General features: G+C 42.3%; 1 protein-coding gene across 1 annotated transcript in view; it reads left to right on the plus strand.

Annotated features, from left to right (window-relative positions):
* obscnb (obscurin, cytoskeletal calmodulin and titin-interacting RhoGEF b) overlaps positions 1-17,460 on the plus strand; it is a 368,207-nt gene that overhangs the window by 10,205 nt on the left and 340,542 nt on the right. The window contains exons 2-3 of the mRNA XM_078423526.1: positions 1,264-1,533; positions 3,655-3,915. Of these exons, the coding sequence (XP_078279652.1) occupies positions 1,264-1,533; positions 3,655-3,915 (531 nt within the window). The remainder of the gene's footprint in view (positions 1-1,263; positions 1,534-3,654; positions 3,916-17,460) is intronic.

The raw sequence follows: 17,460 nt of genomic DNA on the forward strand, positions 1-17,460 counted from the left end.
TGTTTGTGTGGTGCCACGAAGCATGATGGCAGATGCCCTACTGTGAAAAAATGTTTTTGTCTCCACAAAGGGTGCAGATATCATTTCTGCCAATGCTATAATTGTAGACAGGTGTACTTCATACAGATAGATTGCTGAGGACGAATGCCAGAAGGTTTAGACCTTATTTTTATTCACTATCTGCCACAAATTTAGGCTGGCAGCTATGTGCTTCAGGAATCTGGCAAGTTTGTAAGTTGCTATGCTACCATGCCATTCGTGCCGAATCGATGCATATGCAGAATAGGAGCATAGAACATGGACAGGCCCTTTGTCCCATGTCTGTGCTGATCATGATTCAATCTAATGAGTCTGAAGAAGGGTCTCGACCCGAAACGTCACCCATTCCTTCCCTCTAGAGCTGCTGCCTGTCCCGCTGAGTTACTCCAGCATTTGTGTCTACCTTCGATTTAAACCAGCATCTGCAGTTCTTTTCTGCACATGATTCAATCTAAACTAATTCCATTTGCTGCACATGGTCTATATCCCACCATCCCATTCCTGCGCGTGCTTGTATCAGTGTTTTTTAAATGTTGTCACCAGATCTACTTCCATCACCTACTTTAGCAGTATATTCCAGCCCTTCTAGTCTTTGTTTAAAAGAAAAAATGGCTCTTAAATTTCCTTTACACTTTCCTTCTATCATCTTGAATCCATGTCCTGTAATGTTTGTCATTTCCACCCTGGGGAAAAAAGACTGATTATCGACCCTGGTTATGCATCTCAAAATTTTATATACTTCTATCGGGTTTTCAGATCAGTATCTCCTACTCACTACCCAGATTCCAACTGTGATTAACTCACTTTATGCCTTTATCAATTTCTATTTCCACAACCTTCAATAACAAAATAACTCCTGCCTGTGCTCCCTATTGCTTCCACTCTGGCACCTTGCGCATTCCCTAGCCTTCAAGAACCTTCTTTAACTTGTCTTTTTGAACATGCTTTTCACCATTTGTTCTTTCGGTTTAGCTTTAATTTTACTTGTGTGAAGTATTTTGAAATTTAAAAAAAATTATATTTAAATGTTTTTTGATTTGGGCATTTTCTTCACATCTAATGAAGAAGTGACTGCTATTAGTAAACAGTTTGAATGATCCAGTCTAATGAAGCTCATTTAGTTATAATTTATTTCTGTATCTTATTTATATTTGATGCTTTAATAATCAGATTTTTAAAAATAATAAAAGCAATAATAACGTGTTTATAATTGTTTTATTTCAGAACCGAAGGTATCCTTTAAAACTAAACTGAAAGATGTTGAAGTTGCAGAGAAGGAAACAGCAACCCTCCAGTGTGAAGTTCCAACTCCTGCCATACAGGCCAGTTGGTTCTTGGAGGAAACAGAGATAACTGAAAGCACTAAATATAACATGGAAGAGGAAGGCACACTCAGAAGACTTACAATCAAAAATGTTACCACTGATGATGATGGTGTCTATATCTGTGAAATGAAAGAAGGCAGCAGAACAGTTGGCGAGTTGTCAGTAAAAGGTAGAGTTCTTATGGTACTGGATATCGTTAATCTGTTAAACAGCTAAATTGTTAATCTAATGGTTTAATTTGCTAGTCAATGTTTTGAGCTCTTGACGTAGTAAATTTGTCATTTGCATTAGATATTCAAGAATTATATTCTTAAATTAATTAGAAGATATGTCCACTGAGTTTTAAGTTGTTTCTCAAAACAATGTGATTGATAGTGTTATGTGGAAACATTTATGACTTTATTAAGCATATTGGAAAAGGTATACACTGAATAATATCTTTGGGGGTTCTCTGTGGAATCTGATAATATCACCCGATCAATAATAAATAGTTTTAATATTGCCAGACTTTATAATTTGTATCCTTATTGGTCTGTTAATCGTATCATTAGGCTGAAGCGGTTGTAGAAGTTCCTGCTTTTTGCACAGACTTGATGCTTCTGCCTGCACGAATGATCTAATCTTACAAATTCTAGTGCTTTTACCTTGTTGGGCATCAGTTCTGTTATGTTTTAGTTTCAGCGACAGAAAGATGTCATTAGAATTCAAGTTGTGCATGTTCCAGTGGTGATTATAAAGTTATTCTGATTTAACATATTGTATATTTTAAAATAATTTTTAGGTTCAAAGCAAGGAAATTCCTTGGATTTTTCTCCTGCTGCACCACCATAATACTGTTTGAAAGAGACTTGATTTTTTAATTTGCTTGTCTTTGCTGCCTCACTTGCCAGAAGATTATGGTGGCGGATTATGAGCATCAGATCCTTCACCCAACTTGAGTTAGAGGCAAAATAAAAATAGTAAATGCTAGAAATTCTCAACAGGTAACACCACATCTGTGAGAAAAGAAACATGGCTAACATTTCAGGTTGAAGATCCTTGTAACATGTTCGGGGCTTTTGATATGAAATATATTTCTATTTCTCTTCCCACAGACATGTCTGACTTGCTGTGCATTTTCCGTTATTTTAGATTTCCGGCATCTTCAGTAATTAGATTTTCATTTATTTAAAGCACTATGATTTGTAAGACACGGTCCATTAAATATTAATAATGGGCAAGAAGAATATACTATAAGAAGTCATTACAAGCAAAGCGTGTTACATTCTTTAGTTCAAAAAAGCAGTTTCAAGTCAAGTCAAGTTTATTTGTCACATACACATAAATGTGCTGTGAAATGAAAGATTACCCACAGTCCAACAATAAGAGCAATAAAAATAAGCAATAACACACACAATCAAACAAAAAGAAACATCCATCACAGTGAGTCTCCTCCAGTCACCACCTCACTGATGGAAGGCCAGAATGTCTTTTCTCTTTCCCTGCTGTCTTCTCCCGCGGTCAGGTTGTTGTAGTTGCCATGTTCCATGCCGCGCCGGACGGTGAAAGATCTGCAGTGGGCCAACCCAAGCCCCACAATCTGGGGCGGGCGAAGACACAGCCGTTGCCGCTGCATGTCGGGGCGGTCGGGGCTCCCGACATTGAAGCCCTCGCCGGGCAGAGAAAATCCCGCGGCCTATTTCAGGCCGCACCGGACGGTGAAAATCCCTCGGCGGGCCGACCCAAGCCCCGCGACTCGGGGCGGGTGAAGACGCTGCCGCTGCCGGAGGTCCCGATGTCGGCCCCCACCCAGGGGGCTGCGAGCTTCCGACGTCCCCGTGGCCGGAGCCTCCACAAGCGAGTCCCAGGTGGAGGGCGCCAGCTCCAGGTGCATGGCCGGTGGTAGACCGCAGCGGGAACGGAGACACGACCCAGAACAAAAGGTCGCGTCTCCGTTCGGAAGAGACAGTTTTACATTTACAGTTCCCGCCACCCCCCCCCCCCCCCCCCATAGTACACAACCCCAAAAAAACTACATCACATTTACACTACAATCAAGACAAAAAAACAACATAAAAACACAAAGACAGACGGACTGCAGGTACACCGCAGCTGCTACGGCATTTACTCTTCTGTGAAAAATAACTCCAAATTATATTGTAAACATAGATTTTAGTTATTTTAATTTTCAAAATATATGAATGATGTCTTTTTGGACTATACATTTCAATTGGTTGCACAGAGATGTCACAGAAAAACAATGCAAAGACACCATACTTTTCATTTTCTCGTTCATTTTGTTTTTATACAGGTAATATTGTTAAAAAACTTCTAAGGAAAACTACAGTGCCAGAAAGTGACACGGCCATTTTTTATGTGGAATTGGGCAGTGGCTGTAAAAACATTAGGTGGACAAAGGATGGAGAAGTCATAAAACCAAATGATAGAACCACCATCACTGTATCCGGCACTCGGCACACTCTAACTATTTGTGAGTGTAAATGGGAGGACGCTGGCAAAATAGCACTTTTGGCCGATGACTCTAGAACATCAACTCAATTCATAATAACATGTGAGTTTTAAGATTTTATTAATCTTGTTCTTTCAAAATCTTTGCCTTGTGTTCTTTATTTACTTATGACTAAGAATTGGGGGGTTCTGTAGTGCAGCTGGAGCTGTAGTGTAATTAACCATGACTGTTAATTGTGGTAGGGATCATATTACATTGGGTTCATTTAGAAACAGTAGATAAAACATTCATTATTATGAAATCTGGAAGCTAGATAATTCAGCTGACATTCGGTCCCCCATTTCACAAAATTAGATGTCATGATAGCTTCCCCAATGCACTTGCATTTTTTTCTTCCTTTTTAAATACAAGTACACAAGAAAATAGGAGCAAGAGTAGGCCACTAGCACCTCAAACCTCCCCCATCCCACAAAAAAAACACTGAATATAATCTTGGCTGACATATGGTGTTTTCAAACTCCTGCGCCAGTTCCCCAAAACCCTCTCTGTCTTTCAATACATCACTTTAAATATATCTAATGATTTAGCCTCCATCACTCGCTCACGGGCAGAAAATTCCTGAGATTCGCTGCCCTCTGGGTTCTCTCAATTTTAAATGATCAGTCCTTGTTTTGTAGCTGACTTTGTTCATGTGTCTCCCACCAATTCAACATCTCATGGTTCTTCTAGCATTTCAACATCTATCCTGTCAAAATTCCCCAGAATTTTCTGATCAGTCGGAAGAGTCCTGATTAGAAATATATGTCCATTTCCCTCCAGATGCTGCTTATAACATCTGTGGAGGGAAATGAACGAACAGTTTTTCCCTGTAGTTACCTCAGTAGTTTTACTACTCAAGGCTCCAGCATCTACGGACTTTGGAATTTTATGTTTGACTACGGTTACTCCTGCATTCTAAAGTAATAAATATAGACCCAAATTGTTCAACCTATCTTGATCGGACAACTCTCTCGTATTAAGAATTACTCTGGTGAATCTCCTTTAAATTGCCTGTAATGCTAGTATACGTAACTCTGCTATAATACATACTTCCATGATCCGAATTGGATGTAACATGATTAATGATTGGGGAATACTTTGCATTATGTGAGCCGATTTGGTTGTATGTGATATTGATTGAGAACTGGAAAAAAAGCTATTTTGGGAACAAAAACTGACTAGGGAACATGCAGTAACATCCCTGCAGTAATCGGACTTTGGTCGGTCAGTTTAATTGTGATGATATTCTATTAAACAATGTAACATACAGCCTTTAGCTTACAGTAACAAAACTAAGTTATAACTATTAAAAATATTTTTATTTGTGACAATCCTGGAAGAAAAAAGTGAGCTGGAACTCTCTAGTCCCTAACCAGTTTTCCCCATAGATGTAATTGGTTTGAAAAACAATTTTACACAAAGTATTAGGAATGCAAATTTTGTGTTGTAGCAAAACTACTTGTACATCCCATTTTCCTAGCTAAGAGAACCAAAACTGTCCATAGTATTTCGGGTAGAGCCTCACCAACATCATCTACAACCATAACAAACCTCCTTGTACTCCAAACCCTTTGCAATGACAGCCAATATGCTGTTAGCCATCTTAACCACTTTTTGTGATTCATGCAAGAGGACACCGAGTGAAAGGCTGAGAGTGGATGTGGAGAGGATGTTTCCACTAGTGGGAGAGTCTAGGTCTAAAGGTCATAGCCTCAGAATTAAAGGATGTTCCTTTAGGAAGGAGATAGGAAGAAATTTATTTGGTCAGAGGGTGGTGAATCTGTGGTGAATCTGTAGAATTCTTTGCCATAGAATGCTGTGGAGGCCAAGTCAATGGATATGTTTAAGGCAGAGATGGATGGATTCTTAATTAGTATGGGTGTCAGGGGTTATGGGGAGAAGGCAGGAGAATGGGGTTAGGAGGGAGAGATGGATCAGCCATGATTGAATGACGGAGTAGACTTGATGGGCCAAATGGCCTAATTCTGCTCCTATTACATGACATTATGACTCCTCCGAATACTAATTTGCGGTCTATCTCTATTTAGATGATAATCCGCCTTTTGATTCCTCTTACTGAACGAAGTGCGTGATTTCAAATGTCCTTATTACATAGAAACATAGAAAATAGGTGCAGGAGTAGGCCATTCGGCCCTTCGATCCAGTACCACCATTGAATATGATCATGGCTGATCATCCACAATCAGTACCCCGTTCCTGCCTTCTCTCCATATCCCTTAATTCTGCTAGCCCTAAGATTTCTCTCTTTTGAATGCATCCAATGAATCGGCCTCCATTGCCTTCTGAGGCAGAGAATTCCACAAATTCACAACTCTCTGGGTGAAAAAAAATCTTCATCTCATTTCTAAATGGCCTACCCCTTATTCTTAAACTGTGGCCCCTGGTTCTGGGTTCCCCCAACATCGGGAGCTTGTTTCCTGCATCGAGCTTGTTCAATCCCTTAATTTTATATGTTTCTGTGGCGGCTCCCAAGGGTCGGTCCATACTTCTACCGACCCCTCGGCACGGGAATGGACCAGTCCCGGGAGGCGGTCCTGGACTCGGGTATATAAGGACAAGGTTTGGGCGCCAAGCCATTCCGGCAGACTAGACCCGTCTGATACCTGTTACACAATAAAATATACCTTCTCGAAATACCTGGCTCCTTGCCTTTATCGACGCGCTACATTGGTGACCCCGACGGTCCATTCATTAGGATGGACAAAAAAGCAGAATCCGACCGCCCGTCCGGCTCGCAGGCCGACCAGGCCCCAGCTGTCGACGCGGTAGGAATCAAGCTCCCGACCTTCTGGACCACCCGGGCTCGCGTTTGGTTTTACCAAGCGGAGGCCCAGTTCCAGCTGCAGGGCATCACAGTGGATAACACCCGGTTTTTCCACCTGGTGGGAGCCCTTGACCAGGACACGGCTGAAGAGGTAACGGAGTTCCTCCAGGACCCCCCGGCCAACGGTAAATACGAAGCCCTTAAGGAGCTGCTGCTCCAAACCTACGGGCTAACCCGAATGGAACGGGCCGAAAGGCTCCTCCACATGCCAGGCCTCGGTGACCGGCGCCCATCTAGCCTCCTGAAGGAGATGGTCGCGTTACTCGACGGGCACAGACCGTGCCTGATGTTCGTGTATACGTACCTGCACCTGCTGCCGGCCGACATTCGCCTGCAGCTCACAGACGCCTCCTTTGAAGACACCCGGGCCCTCGACAGGCGCGCGGACGCGTTGTGGGCGGCGCGCCGTGATGACGTCAGTAGGCTAAACGTCACTCGACAAGCGCCCGATTTTCTCCGGTCGGGCGGGGGAGCTATGGAAGGAGTGACAGCTACGTCCCGGAGGCCTGCGAGATCGCCCCCGGTGGCCATTGCGGGTCGTGCACCTGCAGTTCCACACCAGCAGGCTCCAGCCAGCACCAGCAGGAGGTACTGGTGTTATTACCACCAGCGTTGGGGTGCGGCAGCCCGACAATGCCGCCAGCCGTGCACGTTTCCGGGAAACGCCGGGGCCGGCTGCCAATAGTCCCCGCGGTGGCCGGCCAGATTCACCGCCTCTTCGCCTGGGATCGGCGGTCCGGGAGCCGCTTCCTCGTGGATACCGGGGCGGAGCTGAGCGTCCTGCCCCCTTCGCCGCTGGACATTCGTTCTGGGAAGCGGGGGCCCATCCTCACCGCGGCAAATGGGAGCATTATTCAGACATATGGCGTCCGCACGGTCCACATCGTTTTCGGCGCCAGTCATTTTACGTGGCTGTTCACGATCGCCGACGTCTCCCAGCCGTTGCTCGAGGCTGACTTTTTGCGGGCTCAGAGTTGGCGGTTGGTGTCGTACTGGAGCAACTCACGGACGGGGGTTGGCGCCCCCTGGCCTTCTTCAGCCGGCAAATTGTCATTTGACAGATTCATAGAAATATATTCAGCACAGAAATCTAAGTAACTGTTCAAATATCTTTTAAATGTTGCAATTGTATCTGTTTTCATCACCTCTAAGCCTTTTCCAGATATTGACCAGCCTTTTGGTGTGAAAAACCTATCCTGCAGATATCTTTTAAATTTCGTGCCTCAAAATGTGCTGACTAGTTCTAGACTCCCATGGCCTTGGAAAATACAGTGCCCTCCATAATGTTTGGGACAAAGACCCATCATTTATTTATTTGCCTCTGTACTCTACAATTTGAGATTTGTAATAGGAAATATCACATGTGGTTAAAGTGCACATTGTCAGATTTTATTAAAGGGTATTTTTATACATTTTGGTTTCATGTAGAAATTACAGCTGTGTTTATACATGGTCCCCCCATTTCAGGGCACCATAATGTTTGGGACACATGGCTTCAGTGATGTTTGTAATTGCTCAGGTGTGTTTAATTGCCTCTTAATGCGGGTATAAGAGAGCTCTCGGCACCTCGTCTTTCCTCCAGTCTTTCCATCACCTTTGGAAACTTTTGTTGCTGTTTATCAACATGAGCACCAAAGTTGTGCCAATGAAAGTCAAAGAAGCCGTTATGAGACTGAGAAACAAGAATAAAACTATTAGAGACATCAGCCAAACCTTGGGCTTACCAAAATCAACTGTTTGGAACATCATTAAGAAGAAAGAGAACATTGGTAATGTAAGGGGTTTTCTGCGCCGAGCTTTCGCCCGACCTAAGGTCCCCGTGCGCAGCTAAGTCCAGCGGCCGAGCCGCACCGTGCGATGTTAGGCCCCGTGGTCGAGCCGCACCGGGCACTGTTAAGTCCAGCGGCCGAGCCGCACCAGCGATGTTGGGCCCCGCGGCCGAGCCGCACCAGCGATGTTAGGCCCCGCGGCCGAGCCGCACCGGGCGATGGAAGGCCCCGCGGCCAAGCCGCACCGGGCGATGAAAAGTCCAGCGGCTGAGCCGCGCCGGGCGATGTAAAGTCCCGCGGCCGAGCCGCACCGGGCGATGGTAGGCCCTGCGGCAGAGCCGCGCCGGCGATGTTGCGCCCCGCGGCCAAGCCGCACCGGGCACTGTTAAGTCCAGCGGCCGAGCCGCACCAGCTTGTTAGGCCCCGCGGCCGAGCCGCACCAGGCGATGGAAGGCCCCGCGGCCAAGCCGCACCGGGCACTGTTAAGTCCAGCGGCCGAGCCGCACCGGGCGATGGAAGGCCCCGCGGCCAAGCCGCACCCGACCCGCGCCCCGCGTCGTGAGGAAGAGACCTAAAAGAGAAAGGTTTCCCCCACCCCCCCCCCCACCCACACCCACACCACCCCCCCCCACCCACACCACCACCCCCCACACATACACAACCAAAAAACAAACAAAAACCATCCTAACACCGACACACAACAAAAAAAAAAAAAGGAAAAAAGACGAACAGACTGCTAGCGAGCCGCAGCCGTTAGGCGCCGCCACTTCCACTGTCAATGTAAAATAAAAATAAAATGCTGGCAATGCTAATCAGGTCGGGTAGCATATGTGAGAGAGACGCAGACTTAATTTTTCTAGATTAATGGCCTTTCCTCAGAACTGGGGCAGATTAGAAAATAGGCATGTTTTAAGTTGAAGAGAAGGGGAAGGTTAGAGAGAAGAAAAATAGTGTTTGTGATAAAGTGGATATTAAGAGATGGATGACTATGATTAGTCAGTCGGCACTGGAACAGGCCATTTAGGTAGCCATGGTTAAGGGGACCATCAGGGGATATTAATCCCAATTATTAGAACTTGGTTTCACCATGGCTTGGTGATTCAAATTCTCATCTTGATGTTTCTTAAATGTTTTGAGAGCCTCTACCTCCACCACTCTCTCGAGCAGTATATTCTAGATTCCAGCTATACTCTGGGTGACTTTTTTTTCTTCAGATCCCCGTTTGCTTCACCTTAAATGTATGTCTCTGATAGTGGTGTTTAAGAGGAACTTTTAGATAGACACAAATACGCAGGAAATGGAGGGATACGGAGCATGTGCATGATTAGTTTAAGTTGGTATTATGTTTGGCATAGACATGGTCCGAAGGACCTATTCCTATGCCGAATCTGCACTTATAGCACTCAAATCCATATTTCAACTGTTGTCATAATTTTTTTAATAAAGTTGTTCCGAGACCACCTGCTCTTGCATTCTATGGCCCAGTTAATGAAAGCAAGTCGCCCATACACGTTCTTCTCCATCCGACTTTCTGCTTCCACCTTTGGAGATATTTAGGCTTATCGACCTAGGTCCCTTTGTTCCTCAATAAATCGCTAGGGCCCTACCATTTATGATGCAAATCCTATCCTTATTTAAGCTCATAGGTAACAGAATTAATTCTTATCTGACATTGCTGTGTGCAGTTTATGATTAATCAGTATCATTCTGTCGTCCCAGGCTATCCTCACTCTCTTCAATTCCACCAGTTTTCTTTTCATCTGCAAACATACTAATTGCACCATACATTTACATGTAATTTTTTAATGTACAGAAAAAACAAAGGATTCTAGCACTGATCCCTGTGGTGCATTGCTGGTTACAAAAGTAACTTTCCATCATCACCCTCTGTCTCCTATTATCAAGCCCATTTTGGATCCAATTTGCCAAATTTTCTTGGATTCTTTCAGCTCATATTTTGGACCAGGCATTCATGTGCTACCCCTGACAAAAGCTTTACTGAAGTCCATATAAGTTGCTTCAACTGTTGATCTTGGCATCATGCACGTCATTGTAGGCTGAAGGGTCTGTTCCTATGCTGCACCGTTCCGTGTTCCCCTACTGTCACTCCCTCCACTTGATCAACTACATTCCTCAAGATAAGGTCGGATAATGCTCCAAAGGACATGTCAGAGTATTTGTTGAATAATGCACTGATTTGCATTTCATGGATTTACTTTGCCTGGCATTTGCTTGACAGTTATTTTGCAATTTTCTGAGATCGGATGAAACCAGCTGATAAACACGTCCTAGTATACTGAGCAAAACTTGCCCTAATGTTCCCCCTTTCCCAAATGGTAAGCTTGCACCTTTCTCTTCTCTGTGGCTTTTCTCTGGTTACCTTATCCATGGGCTCGCATCTTGTTCCCATTAATTTGACCTACTGAACTGCCAACTGCTCTACTTGCTTTTCAAACACCATGATAAAGATAAGAATTGCAATCCATGATTTGATTATACTATCCCTTTATAGACTTTCTTTATTTACCATACTAGCTTTCTACAAAGGACTGAGCTCTGTCTAAGAGCCATAGAGCTATAGAGCACCGCAACTGACCCTTTTACTCAACTCATCCCTGCTGACCAAATGCCTAACTGAGCTAGTCCACTTTCTGTGCCTAGACCATATCCTTGCAAGTCTTATCTATCCTTTAAAATATCTAAGTGTTTTTAAAATATCATAATTGTACCTGCTTCTATTGCTTTCTCTGGCAGCTCGTTCTGTATACACACTGCCCTCTGTGTAAAAATGTTATTCCTTGGGTGCCTTTTAAAATCTGTTCCCTCTCATCTTAAACCCATGCCCTCGAGTGTGTGCGTCCTTATCTATGCCCATCTTGATTTATACATCCAAGGTCCCCCTTAGCTTCCTACACTCCAAGAAATCTCACCAATACCACACTTCCTTGGAAGGCTAAGGAAATTTGCCATGTCTTCAATGACTCTTATCAATTTCCATAGATGCACCATAGAAAGCATCCTTTGCACCACAGCTTGGTAAGACAACTATTTTGCCCAAGACCACAAGAAATTGCAGGGAGTTGTGAACACACACTGGCACCCCCCCTGCCCCAGCACATCTCCTCATCCCATTGACTTTATCTATATTTCACACTGCCTCAGGAAAGCAGCCAACCCAAGGACCAATTCTACTGTAGTCTTTCTCTTTTTTTCTTCCATTGGGCAGGAGATACAAAAAGCTTGAAAACATGTACTACTAGATTCAATAACAGCTTATTGCAGCCAGATATTAGACACTTGAATTGACCTCTTGTATGCTAAGGCTATATTCCCAATCTTGTTGTGACCCTTGCATTTTTTAAATCTCTACTTTCTCTGTGTCTCTAACACTCTTCTGCACACTTTTTCTCTATTGCACTTTTTCTCGTGTGCGCGGTGTGATTTGCCTGGAAAGCATGTAAAAAGTTTTTTTTGCTGTATCTTGGTACTTGACTATAATAAACCAATAGCAATACCAATTTCTCCCATTCCCAGTTCTGAAGGGTCTTTAAGCTGAACCGCAAACTGCTTTCTCTTTATGCAGATACTTTCTTGACCGAGTTCTTCTAGCTATGTGATCTTGCAGTTATCAGGCAAATTAAAGTTCTGCCATCTCTAGTTGTGAATGGTGTGGACAATTACACATCTAACATCAGAGGCTACATGAATACTCTTGATGCAGTGAACATGTGAATGCTAAAGCCAAGTAAAACATTCTTCACTGAATTCAGCCCCAAGTATAATGTTTAATTACCCCCATTTCCTTCTGAGAATTGCCTTGATCACATAGGCTACCCTTTAGCCATTTTTTTCATTTCATCTGATATCAAGACACAGTTGGATATAGCAAAGGCGACTGGTCTGGTTATTGTTCCAGCTGTTGTACTGAAGACATGCTCTAGAACAGGGGTGGCCAAACTTGCTTAATGTAAGAGCCACATACGATAAAGTTCAGATGTTTGAGAGCCGCAAGACATGAACAAAATTTACACATACGTTTTTATTGTTACATACACATTTTGTTACAAAAATTTTATATAAATATTAAGCAATGCATGTATGCAATAATATTTATTCATGTATGCAGTTTTTTAAACTCTTAATTTGTATTAGTTTCAGTAATCACAAAGTACACATATATACCAAATGTTTTCAAAATCTTGACTGATGATTGTTTTAACTATATTGAGCGTATTTAATACGGTAATGAACTACGGGTACTTCTAAGAAAAATGTGCGAATTTGCATTTCAGTAACATAAAATTAGACTGCCAAAACTAAAACTAAAAAGGAAAAATGTTTTAATGATATTTATTTGTCTTAGTAAATATCAGGTCAAAACATGGAGGAAAATATGTTTTAAAAAAAAGCAAACCAATAAAATTAGAGATATTTTAATCAGATACCACCTTACAAAATTACAGTCTTATAATATTTTTATGACAAACAGACAATGCTACAACTATCAGGCTATTAAAGCCGCTATTTACTGCTAGTAGTGGTCTTGTGTAACCCTTGCTGACCTGACATTTCTTTAATCCCTCTGCCTCCCACCATTCCCTCCCCAGCACTAAAGAACAATGCCTCACTCTGATTTAGCATTAAAATCAGGATTTAAATTCTTAAATATTTTTACTAACCATGAACATTAAACTTACGTTTTATTCCAATGGGGTCTCAATTCATACCCAGTAAATAATTATAAAGCTTGAAATTTTTTCTTATTTACCTTTTATATTAACTGATGAAAAAAGGAGCTCAGCCAACATATTTCCACGAGCCGCATATTAAAGGTCAAAGAGCCGCATGTAGCTCGCGAGCCGCGGTTTGGCCACCCCTGCTCTAGAAACAACTGAGTGGCCTACTGCTGCCTCCATTTTCTTATGTTACTGTATCAAAGAAAGCAGTGCTTCTAGTGAAGCTGTTTTGATACATTTATAGAACAGGCATATACTTAACAGTATGAAAAAAATGCCTGAAAACCTGAACAAATCAAACTGAATAAATTCCCACTCCATGAACTATTACCACTCATCAGAAAATTGAGGTATCGCAAACAAGATTTTCATTGCAGCTCTCTTTCACCATACTTGTGCAAATGGCTAGACTTGACAACAATGCTAACAACATTTACACCATTCTGCTTATTCTGCCCAGTTTTGCTTTCTATGGAACCACTTGGCCCCAGATGTTCATGGATGATGTCACAATCTTCAATTCCATTTGCAGCTTTTTAGAAAATGACATCCATGTCCACAAACGGCAAAATTCCATGAGGTTTAGGAAAATAGAAACACAAGCAGTCTATTTGGCCCTTCAAGTCTTTACTGCCTTTTAGCCTAATAATGAAAACAATGTCATTTGGTCAGGCAACATCTATGGAGTATGAGGTAAGGTTTCAGATTGATGGGAAGTTAATGCTTCAGATCAAGTCTATCCAAGGTATCAACATTATCTAAAGGTTCAGCTGCACCAGCCATGTAAATAATGTTGAAACAAAAGCAGCTTCGGTCTGGTCATTCTGAGTTGATGACACACTTCCCAACACAAGAATTTCCACCATCTACAAAATACGGAAGGGTGAACAAATATTCCCGTCATGCCTGGTCAGTGTAACTTCAGCGATATTCAAGATGCTTGATATCATCTTGAATAAAGCAACCTGCTTGTCTGACATCTATTCATTAACTTTATTACTGGTGATCTCTACCATCAAGATGAACAAGAATACCAGGTACAGGGGAACACTGCCAAATGCAAGTTCCCCTCCAAGCAGCACATCATCCTGACTTTAAATTGTGGAACTTTATATTCAGCAATATTCTTGTATATGTTCAGAGGATTTCAGTGGTTCAAGAAAGAGCTCCTGCCAGCTGCTGACTCCTGAAAAATGAATAAACAAAATCATGGCTGCAGTCTACCATTTGTAATGTTCATGAGTCACTCTGACGGTACTTCCTGAACCTATCACAAGCACATAGAACACCACTCCCTATTGGTTTCCTCCAAGTCACATAACGGCTTGACTTGGAAGTCCTGCAAGTTCTTCCCCTACAGCAGAAATACCTTCACCACAAGAACGGCAATGGTCAGTAAAACAATTTGTGCCACCTACTCAAGAGCATTTAAGGATGGAAAATAAATGTTAACAGTTATTTGGTGTTCATTCATGAAGCCCAAGCTATTTTGGGAACAACCATATTATCTTTAGCTATAGGGTCTAATGCTAGATGGTTACCTAATCATTTGCAGTTGAAAAGACTCTGTGCTGCACAAGGTCCTGTCAATCAGCTGGAAACCTGCCTTCTTGCAGGAGTTTGTCCTCAGGACTTCATAAGATGGCATGTAACAGATGTTCAGTACATAGTATGGCATGTGACAGATGAGCTTGCTAGACATTAAGCCCTTTAAGTCTGCTTTAAATAAAGCAGTAATATTCCAGTTCAATTCATAATTAGATTAAATGTTTATTATCATATACATCAGGGTGCAATTAAATTTCTTGTTCACATGAAGCTCACAGAATAAACAACATGCATAGATTCATAACAAAAAACTCAACGGTGAATGCAAAAAACAGCAAAATCTGAATAGTGCAAAATAATATTAAAGTACATTAATGGAACCAAATAAAGGAGGGTTAATGGTAAGACTACATGGCAGTACCTCCGCAAATAAGGTGTGAAAGAGGTGATTGATTGAGGAGTCAGAAGGCAATGGGGAATAAACTTTTCTGAAATAAACCTCTCGCCAGAAGGTATGAGAAAAAAAGGACTGGCATCCTTGACGATACTTCCAGCCTTCCTGATGGAATGAACCGGATAGAAGAGGGTTACAAGTTTGTGGATGGACTGTACAGTGTTCATCACTATCCGCAGGTTCAGGCAGTCAAAAGCCAAGCAGTTGCCTTAGCCGGTTGAGGTGGATCCCGTTGGAATACTTTGAACAGAGCATTTGCAGAATTTCAAAAAATCCTGGACATGACGAGACAAGAGTGTTTAATTGTCAAATATACCAGGATCAGAACAATGAAATTCTTACTTGCTGTAACTTTACAGGCCCATTAACGCACCTAGTATATACATTACAGTATATATATAAAAAATAATACACTAAATTTTCAGTAAAACTAGTTAACCAGAGAATAATAGTGCAAACCAAAGTACATAGTGTAACCAAAACTATCCATAGGAGATCATTGCTGAGGTAGGCTTGTGGTTAGAGTTGTGTAGTTTGGTTCTACAGCCTGATGGTTGATGGGAAGAAGCTGTTCCTGAACCTGGAGGTCCTGGTTCCCGGGCTCCGGTACTTTTGAGGTGATGTGATGAGAATGTGGCCAGGGTAGCTGTGATTACTGGATGATATTAAAAATATAGCACTTCCTGAAGATCACTTCAACAGTCAATAACTGTGATGGACTGGATAATGTCCACCACTTTCTGGAGCCTCCTTTGTTCCTGGGCATTCAAGTTACTGAACCAGGTGGTGATGCAACCTGTCTGTATTCACTCTTCTACACACCTGTCGAGGTTTGATAGAGTGGTGATATTGCCAGGATGACCCATCAAAGAAGATGTTGTTAAAGAACTGATATTTATAACTAATATAATTAGAACCATGTGACTCAGCTCGCTTTTCTTTTAATTTAATTAAATCACCTTTAATTTGAGATTAGTTTATGAGAAATGTTCTTAGTTTTTTCCTCAATATTAATGGTAATGAAGAAATAATATAGCAGTGACAAATTGTAATGGCAAAATAGCCTCAAGACTCTCTTTACACTAATATTATTTTTCATATTTCATATTTCAGATACAGCGCGGAAACAGGCCTTTTCGGCCCACCAAGTCCGCGCCGCCCAGCGATCCCCGCACATTAACACTATCCTAATGACTGTGATTATGCACAGCTTCAATCAATGAATGAATGAATGTATGAATGAATGAATAAGTTTATTGGCCAAGTATGCATACAAGGAATGTGCCTTGGTGCTCCGCTCACAAATGACAACACAAACATACAGTTAACAATTAAGAATAAAGCATAACCACGTCAAAACAATAAGGATACAACATTACGGTCTAAACATGTGGGTGAGCAAAAAAGAGACTACAGACTTCGGACAACGCCATCTATGGCTGATGACACCACTGTGGTTGGCCAAATCACCGGTGGTAATGAGTCTGTACAGGGCAGTGATAGAACACCTGGTTGAGTAGTGTTCCAACATCAACTTCCCACTTAACGTCAACAAGACCATGGAACTGATTGTTGACTTCAGAAAGGCGAGGTCAGGAGACCATGCACCAATTTTTATTATTGGCTCAGTGGTGGAGGGAGTTAGTAGTTTCAAATTCCTGGGCGTTAACATTTTGGATAACCTGTCATGGGCCGAGCACATAAAAGTAATCTCAAAGAAGGCTTGCTAGCGCCTCTGCTATCTTAGAAGTTTAAAGAAATTTGGTACGTCTCTGAATGCCCTGACAAACGTTTACAAATATTTAGAAAGGAACTGAAGATGCTGGTTTACACCAAAGATAGACACAAAATGCTAGAATTAAATGCAAAATTCGGGTCAGGCAGACCTCCTAACCCGTCCGAATTTGGCGGAAAGTTTCCGCTTTCTTATTTCATTTCTGCCATTCCGATTTTGCCTCACATTTTTCCACAAAATAGTCGGTAATTTCAATTTGTCAATTGCGCCACTCAATATATGCTAGATGGTATAGGAGTGATCGAAATTGCCGACTGTTTTCAGATGGCTAATATCGATGCGTTGTATTGCGATCCTTGTTAGCATGGTCACAGACTCGCGCTATGAAATCCTTCCGTATGCTTAGTCGAGTCACATATATCAACACGTACATCGCCGCGGGGTCATCGGCGACGACAATCAGGGATATATAGCACATTAACAGCTGCGGACGGCCATATTATGAATTTTGATGTAAAATT

The sequence above is a fragment of the Rhinoraja longicauda genome, chromosome 2, assembly GCF_053455715.1.
Source record: "Rhinoraja longicauda isolate Sanriku21f chromosome 2, sRhiLon1.1, whole genome shotgun sequence".
NCBI lineage: Eukaryota > Metazoa > Chordata > Chondrichthyes > Rajiformes > Arhynchobatidae > Rhinoraja > Rhinoraja longicauda.